The sequence below is a fragment of the Ostrinia furnacalis genome, unplaced genomic scaffold (assembly GCF_004193835.3).
Source record: "Ostrinia furnacalis isolate ACB-3 unplaced genomic scaffold, ASM419383v2 OfSCF5472, whole genome shotgun sequence".
Classification (NCBI taxonomy): Eukaryota; Metazoa; Arthropoda; class Insecta; order Lepidoptera; family Crambidae; genus Ostrinia; species Ostrinia furnacalis.
The window spans coordinates 358,472-367,791 of record NW_021135711.1 but is presented as its reverse complement, the minus strand read 5'-3'; the positions used below and the strand labels follow the sequence as shown (position 1 = coordinate 367,791).

General features: G+C 34.3%; 1 protein-coding gene across 1 annotated transcript in view; it reads right to left on the bottom strand.

Moving 5' to 3' along the window:
- Positions 1–6,853: 6,853 nt before the first annotated feature.
- The window catches only part of LOC114361226 (centrosomal protein of 104 kDa), a 37,354-nt gene continuing 34,887 nt past the window's right edge, over positions 6,854–9,320 (bottom strand). The window contains exon 21 of the mRNA XM_028316211.1: positions 6,854–7,131. Within this exon, the coding sequence (XP_028172012.1) occupies positions 7,013–7,131 (119 nt within the window). The 3' untranslated portion in view covers positions 6,854–7,012. The remainder of the gene's footprint in view (positions 7,132–9,320) is intronic.

The window sequence follows — 9,320 nt, the reverse complement described above, 5'->3', positions numbered from 1 at the left end:
TCAAACGCGCTCACTGAAAATTTTAGTTCTTGAACGTTTCCGCTAGGGGCGCTGCAAAATCCGTCATACATTAAATGTAATTTTTTGACGCGCGTGAGCGCGTTTGATGTAAACTTGTTTACGTGACATTGGCGAAATCATGGTTCTCAATACCAAGTCGTTGCCAAAATAAAAGAAGAAGATGTAAACTCGCACTAGGCCCTCAGTATCTTGGTACTAAATCTGGGAATATTCTCAATAATACAATGGGCCATTTTAAGAAACCCTTTATTTCATCGTCCACCGCACTCGCAGAGCGATAACAAGTTACACCATAGTGCTACACCAACAAAACAGTGCGGAGTCACGTCACGTTAAATTCGAGGAAACTTGTACACAACAAACCAGTCGAATTCGTACGGGGTGGCCAGTATTCATAACTAAAAGAGTAATTCACTACGTTTTTTTTTTTACTTTCATGTTCACGAAAAAGTCACTCTTATCTGGAAGCACGGAAGTGCCCCCGCCAAGACGAGCCAAGTGAAGCGCAAGCCTTGCCTCGAAGCGCTTCGTCGTTTTCTTGAAACGGGCGTGCCTTTGACTAAGGTGTAAAGTCCGGTCGCTGATCACGTAGAATTTCGTCCAATGACTCCAAGCTATACCCATCCTTATCGCTCGCACGTCTCGACTGTTCGACGGGTGGCCGCAGTGAGTGTGCGAGCGCGATAGCCATATAATTACGCGTGAGCGATAAAAATGGGTAGCTTGGGGTCAATGGACGAAATTCTACGTGCTCGGCGACCGGACTATAGTAGAGTTTGTTTAGTTAGGGCGTGTAGAGTTAGAAGCTTGGCTCTACATGAGAACTTTTAACTTTTTCACAACACAATGCGAGCCATTATGGTCTCGTTTTACATGAAAATGTTTTTGGTGTATCTACGTCCCATTTTCAGCGCTATATAACTATATTATTTGTACCTTACTCTATTTTATTGTTGCTTTGTCTTTTTTTTCTTCTCTCTAGTAGATACATTTTTATCCATTGGCCACCCATTAAAATTAATACTCATACTCGTACGTAGACATTTCAACTTGCCGCAATACAGAAATAACATTTAAAGCTTACTTAAAACAATATCCATCATAAGATTATAAATTGTAATAACATAATGAGATTAAAATACAATAAAGAATTATCATTTTTTAATATTAATATTGCACAAATAATATTAGACTAGAATAAAAGGTAGGTATTAGCTGAACTAGGAAGTTCGTAACATTAAAAATTAGTATCAAAAAATAAAAAAACAATCATAATATCAATAAGTAATCAAAATTAAATGTAAATTCAAGAGATTCTCGTTACAATTTTTGAATTTCGTAAGTTTTTTGACATTTACAATCAGTCCAATTAGTTACAATAATACTTATTTTCCAATTAATTATTATACTTACTATGAAATACAGATCATTGTGCTATAAAAATAATTTCGTGAAGGCGAAATAGCACGCAGTTAAATTTTAAACAGCTATGCATTCGCTGATGCAAAAATTTGAAAGCTCATAGTTATGTGCTTTTTAAGACTTACGTAAAGCTTTGACTGTGAGCTTAATTAGTGTAAAGGCGTGAACTATTTCGCGTAAATTATGTAAAGCTGATTTTAATTTCAAATTATCTGTGACTGTGATATTATACAGTATTCCCGATGTATAATAATATCGAGAGAACTTCATCATATAATAAATTCTTGTTGTAAAAAAGATTGTCAAGTAAAAATAAAGACAGAAGTTCTCGGACTCCACTGATCTAAAAAACTTTTTTATACAGGGTGGCCAAAACAGTGAGGTCTAAAAGAAAAATTTAGATTTCTTACATCAAGGTGTGCCTAAATCACCCCCATATGTATCATACGATTGTGCTTAGTTTATGAGATAGAGTTAATTTTGTTATATTTTAAAATTTGATGACCTGGTAGGCTTTAAACATTTTTATCTTTTTGTTGGGTTGACTTTTTTCAAATTTCTTTTTTTCGACAGATTTGTTATTATTTGCAGATGTTTGGAAAAAATAATCATCTTCCTATCTTTGATTCAAGATACAAAAGTTTTGCTAGAAACATTAAAATTATGCTTTTATCAGAACACTATCCAATTTTCAACTTAAACCATTTTAAAAACTGCGCCGTTTCCTGAACATTCATAATAATACAAAAAAACATGTACTTAATGGGCCACTATTTCCTGCAATCGGCCCACTAAAGTGGTAAGTCGGTGATTCCGTCACATANTTGAAGTTCCCTTCCACCTTCAGCCTAATCATCAGTTTCCACCAGGTGTGATGAAGGACAAGAGCTTCCTCGTTGAGAATAAAAACATGTTCTGTCCAGTTACTGCTCTAAATCAGTTCTACGTAAAGTAAACTTAGAGGATTCCCAATATTAACCGATTGAGTCCCAGACGGCATTAATTAATGTCATAACAATTGATTATCTATTGTGTCTAGATTCGCGGAGCTTGAAGGATTAATTCACTCTAAGAAAGTCAAAAACATGTAACGGAATTTCCGACTTACCACTTTAGTGGACCGATTACAGGAAATAGTGGCCCATTAAGTACATGTATTTTTGTATTATTATGAAAGTTCAGGAAACGGCGCAGTTTTTAAAATGGTTTTGGACCTATGGAAGTTCTTTTTTTTTACTTAAACTTTTAAGTTGAAAATTTGATAGTGTTCTGATAAAAGCATAATTTTAATGTTTCTAGCAAAACTTTTGTATCTTGAATCAAAGATAGGAAGATGATTATTTTTTTCAAACATCTGCAATTAATAACAAATCTGTCGAAAAAAAGAAATTTGAAAAAAGTCAACCCAAAAAAAAGATAAAAATGTTTAAAGCCTATAGGTCATCAAATTTTAAGATATCACAAAATTAACTCTATCTCCTAAACTAAGCACAATCGTACTATACACATGGGGGTGATTTAGATACACCTTGATGTAAGGAATCTAAATTTTTCTTTTAGACCTCACTGTTTTGGCCACCCTGTAGATTACAGTTTTCCGGTTTTCAAGCAAACTTGCCAGTGAGTGCTAATTTCGTAAAATAATGTACATAGTTCTCTAAAGTTTAAATTAATTACGTCTTCTTTGTACAAGGTATTCCAAAAGTTCATCAGTCAAATGGATTAGCGCTAATACACCTGTTTACAATGTAAATAGTACGCAAACGTCGCGTTACATATTAAAATAGGAACAAATAAATACATTATATCGGATTCTTTTGGGTTCCCTGTAGTATATTTGAATTAAATATGGTTTATAGTAGATACGACTATGCTATGATTAGTAAATATGCTTTGTTCAGTACAGAGTTGTATTATTTTTAGTTTATTTTTTAGTTTCAAGGAAATAATATCAATGTATTTTTTGAAAAGTTCTGATAATAGATTCGAAAAATGATTTTTATCAGTTGCTGATAATATTTTTATTCTGGACGACTTTCATTTGGAAGGACTAATGCGATCCTAATACAATTCAAATTATGCTCTTTTGGGTTATTAAACTCGGAAAAATAGAAATATTCGCATATTTTCGTTAAAATCCAATTAATTAGTAGTAATTAATGTGTCATATACATGGATGATTGTATTATCGATACAAATACATTACAACAACATTTAACTTTAAAGAAGGAACTTGAACGAATTGTAGAAATCTTGAAAAATAGTATGATAGGAAAGTGTTAGGAAGGATCATTTGAGTTGACAAAGACAGATGAGAAAGACAGAGTGAAAGACACATACTTAAAATTAATTTAACTTAGTATTTATCAACGGTATATTACGTTATTACAGCCTCTGAAACTTTGTCTGTGGTACCTTATACCCATTATTATCCAGTTTTATTGTGAATTCAATAACATTGATAAATACAAAGTTTGCCTTAACTCTGCTTACGTCTAAATTACAATCTAAACCAACAACAGAAGATCCATGCTTTAATTCCAGTTTCTTTTCAACTCGGCCCGATATCACAGTGGGTGATGTGGTTTGTAATACAAAGCTAAGCTACTTAAAACCTACACCTAACCTATTCATTAACTAGAATGGTAAATGATGAAATAATTTAACCTTGAGCCTTAACAGCTAATGAAAAACAATGATAGTGCCTGTAATTAGATGGGACCTGATTCCGTGCAGCTCCTGGTTTATTCTTTTTTTTTTCAACATGATATTATATTACATTACATATTGCTGTATCATGTGACCTGCTTAATAGCATGGCATAAATAGGTAACTTTCGTTATTCCATATTTTGCTGATGATGATGAATATCTATAATTATAAAATATTGTTTCCAGTACTTTATATGGCACACTGTTCTAGTAAATAAAAGAAAACTAACTGTAAATCAATGTATGTAAATGAAGTCACTTAGGTACTAGTCTAGGCTAAAACTACAATACTTATCTATAACACTAAAATCAACTGGGTATGGTAAATAAATAAGACTAGAATACATCTAGCGCTACATCCATTTGACTAATATTTGAAATACCTAAATTAGAAAACGAAACCACCTAAACTATAGTCACTAAAATTATGTAAGCAAATAGTTGTACAGGAATAATAATAATGAGAACTAGTATAAATTAAAACAACTTATTAAGGACTCGATCTACTTTTACAAAGTACTAACGGCTAAGAGTTGAGATTTCTTTTAAAATGGACAGTAAATGACAATACACTATGCTTTTAAAGCAATATCAACAGATATAACTTAAGAAAACGATATGAGAGATTATTACATTCTGAGTCATCCTTCCTCAACCCAACCCTTCCTTGCAAGTAAAATTGATTAAACTTAAGAATAAAAATATAAAAAAACTGCTATTAAAAAAATAGATTTTAGTCTGAAAACGGTGATAATATTATTTTTAAAACTAAGCAATAACATAATAGGTATTATACCAAACGTAGACGATATTAAAAATTTCATTTGGGTGAAATGAAGCAATATTAGAATCAAAATGAGCATTCTAAGACGGAATCCAAGTCGAGTGGACGGTAGTTAATGGACTAGAAGCCGTGCTTTTCATTGAGCTTTAAGCTTTCGAATTGACAGTGTAGCCAACGCCAAAAAATGTAAGATCATAAACAATTTTTAAATAAAAATTTACGAAACTCATCTGGTTTAGTCGTAGCCTGAAGTTTTAGATCTAGTTAATTACGTTAACGTACGATCTACGTTTGACACTCACGTGTCAGTAGTCATATACTTTCCCAATGTCAAATGTTTATGTGGGTACTATTCCATCATATTGGTTATTTTTTGTGGTAATGGCGATGACTACCAAATAGATGATCATTTGATGAAGAAAATTGAAATTGCCTAAAAGATTAGATTAAAATTTTAAATGTTTGCTATAGACATACATTTTCTTTATGGTATTCTACGTATTCTAGCTATCTATTCAAATTAACTTAGAATAAATAAAGAGAAGCTAATGGTGGAATTGCAGGAAAATTATGATGAAATAACATTGAAAAAAGCCATTATTATATTAGTATGTCCATAGCAAGATATGGATACTATCTACAGCTGAAACGATAAATCTTATGTTATACTTAGAAGTACTAAAGCTGTACACTAGCTATTCCCATCTCCTTTTTCCTAACCATTCTTGTAATTTAATCCTTACTTTCTATGAGTTGTCCCATATGATGAAGATAGTATGAAAAATATTACAGAAATCGTAAGACGCGACTAAGGGATAATAATATCAGGCTTTCAAAACCTGTCTGGCAGTGGCGTAGCTAGGTAACCAAGGGCCAAATAAAAAAATGGGCCGCACTGCTACAACCCACAGAAAGAATTTAGGGGAATTCCCTAGTTATAACTTTCGAATTTCTATTTATTTTGAAAATGGGAGACATTTTCAAAGTTCTGTTCAATTGAGATTTTCTGGCAAGGATTCGGGGCCCCCCTAAACTTGGGGGCCCTGGGGCACTGCCCCGCTTAGCCCCTTAGTAGCTACTCCCCTGCTGTTTGGCCAGAATGAGTGTAGGCCAAATCCTCCATTGCCTGTGGTCAATACGTTTATGCTCAGACAGAGGAGGCCCCATCCCATCCAAAAAAAGGTCATTTAGATCATGGGTCCATTCACAACTAAAAATATCATTGTAAAATTATACATAGAGCTTCAGGCATATGCCTAGATGTCTACTCTAACTATTCAAAAAAGTCTGGCACTGATTGATACGGCAGATACAGTGGTAGCTACGCCCTTGGCTTTCTTGCAAAATAAAATTCACACAATCTTCATCTTATGCGACCTACTAACTCTGTACAGACCCTATTCCGATCACAATATCTCCAAACTATTCTTTATCAACTCCATTCTCTTCAAGCGAAGATTTATCTCCGTTTACAACCTTATTTTCTACCGCACCAGGATCAAATTTTACTTTATTCTTTCGCACCGCCCTTCATTTATTCAAAATACATTAGTATTACCTTTCTTACATTAACTTTTCATTCTTATTATTATTTGTGTATTAATTTCCCATCCCATAATACTTAGCTTTGCCAATAGTACCCATGCCTTACCAACATTTCGATTATTGTACACTGTCTAAATATTTTGTGGGTAGTTAGAGAAAGAGCAAGACAGAGACAAGTTATGCCCCACCCACTGCAGAATCAGCCTTAGTACTCCCAACTGACGGAACCCCTGGGGTGCCTGAATCTTATTGAAATCTACTGTGGATAGTGGTCAACTGGTTGGTGACCAGTAGTGATCCACAGTAGACCTTAACTTCGAACTCCTATGTTCTTCTGATTAATTTCGTTGCGTGTCCAATGACAGTTTAACTTTCTCCCGGGACAAACTTGACCTTCACTGGTTGGGTTTTTATTAGCGGTCAAGCTGTTGATCCTGGCTACACAGGAGTTGCAGAGGTGGGAACGAGTCGGAATAGTCCCATACCCAGCAGAATCAGCCTTAGTACTTCCTTGACGGAACCCGGGTGCCTACGAGTGCCCCAGCCGAGGGTTCCGTGGACACTGCATGAGGTGTCGCTGCCAGGGCAGGTCGCGAGCCAACACGTTGCTCAAGCAGTACGGACACTTCCACTCGTCCAGGCCCAGCGCTGGGAATAAACAAATATCCTTAGTCATTTGACTGCACCATCAACTCCCAAACTAACACCCGTATTCACAATTTACTATGAGGTCTCACAGTGCGAAAAACCTATTCATAGACAATACTTGAGTGGCGGAGTGACGCTCTGGAACCAATCACAGAGCTCTATTCAACGCTGTGCGTTCGGCTTCGCATAGCGTTGCTACTTCACTTAGGCCCAGTTTTTTTATTCTTAGTTAAAATAACTAATTGTTAAATTTTGCTACTACCTAATGGTTAAATATTAACAAAATGTAAACAAATAGTTAAAAAATGTACTAAAAGTCAAGCTTACCATTGTTCGAAACACATTTTTTTCTGATATTTAACCACTTGTCATTTGACATCTGTCAAATTTGACCATTGGTTATTTTAACTACGAATCAAAAAACTGGGCCTTAAGAGCCATTTTACATTTTCGTGCGAATTTCTAAGATTTCGGAAGCATGAATTACTATCTTAAGCAACACCCAGAGATTATTTATTAACTGCGAAAGATAGGTCAATCCTTGTTGTTGACCAATAATGTAACGGATTTACTAAAACTCTTTTGCTTAATTCGCAGTGCCCCATCTCCCACAACCATTTTACGGAAAAATTGCCCCAGACTCATTTTCAAAGTCCTGTATCTATTATTTATGCTCGTATAATAAACTTAAAAATATATAGTAATCATCGGACATATATTCTTGTAGTCCAATAATCAAACGGATTCTTGAATTTCATTACCATTATTGAGTAAAATCTAAAAATAATTTGGCAAATTTTTAAGATTTACGTCACATTTTGATCGTGATTTTTGGTTTTAATACACAGCAATAACACAATAAAAGTATCCCAAATTAAAGAATATTCATTGGAGAACTGATTTCTACAGTTATTGTTTAAATATTAGTTACTACTTTGTCAAAATATTGATGTGAATATCAGTATAAATTACAATGCGGAAGCCGACATCGATTAGTATGGCGCGAGCGCCCGTCAAGGCAGGACCTGTGTTATTTTTCCCGCCATGACGTTTACGTGCGTTCGTGTCATGAACCGGTGATTTATACGGCGACCAAATACATTTGATACTATGCCCAGAGGTCCGTTTTGAGTCGGCCGTTTGGTGGTTCGAAACGGACTAATATGCCGAAAGGTCCCGGGTTCGATACCCGGCCGAGCAGAAATTGAAATGATGAATTTTAATTTCTTTGACGGGACTGGGAGTAACTATGTATACCTATGTATGAATTTAATTTAATACATAAATTATAAAAAAGGTTGTAAGTAGTATATCCATTAAGCTAGCACCCTATACACAAGCATATTAGTTGCTTATTTTGGGACTAGATGGCGCTGTGAAATTGTCCAAAGATTTGTTTATTTATTTATCCGCTTTCAGTTTTGTTTCGTGAAGAAGAAAAAGAACCGTTTTGTTTCGAGAGGGAAGTTTTGTTGTTAAATCTATACTAATAAAAGAGGAAAGATTTGATTATTTGTTTGTTTGAAGGCAATAGGCTCCGAAAAGAAATTCTATCACTAAATGTTTCCTATGTAGGCTATAAAATATTTTCAAAAACTTTAGTCCAAAATCTTTGATAATAATTGGACGTTTAATAAATAAATTAGATAACATATTAATAATATTTTTTTGTTTCCAGTACGATTTCAGTACTAGTTTTTAGAAATTCTATGATTTAACAAAAGTGTTATTTTATGCATAATTTATTAACTTGTAAAATATATTCCCTATTGATAGATGACGTGCTTCGTATTTGGTTAAAAAGGTGTAGAATGTTATTTTGGAGATAACTTGCTTTTATAGAGATATAGAAAGATGCTAAGTAATGCGCTGAGTTCGAAACTCAGTGTCAAAGAAATCAAAATATGTGCTCATTATCCACTGCGGTATCAGTATTCAACGTTCGAATAATCTTTAGTAGTATGCAAGCAATGTAAACTGTTTACATTATAACGTCGCTGCTGTCATCATTGCTTTCACAAGCAATATGTTCTGTTTTTGGGCATATTGTTGCGACACCGGTTCCGCCCCCTTGTCACATTTCTCTTTAGTTTATGTGATCTGTGCTTGCTTCGAAAGTCTGTATTCATTCCTAGGATTCCCCTAGCCTAACACCATCAAATTCAAGAGAATTCTAGAGAGTGCAGTTT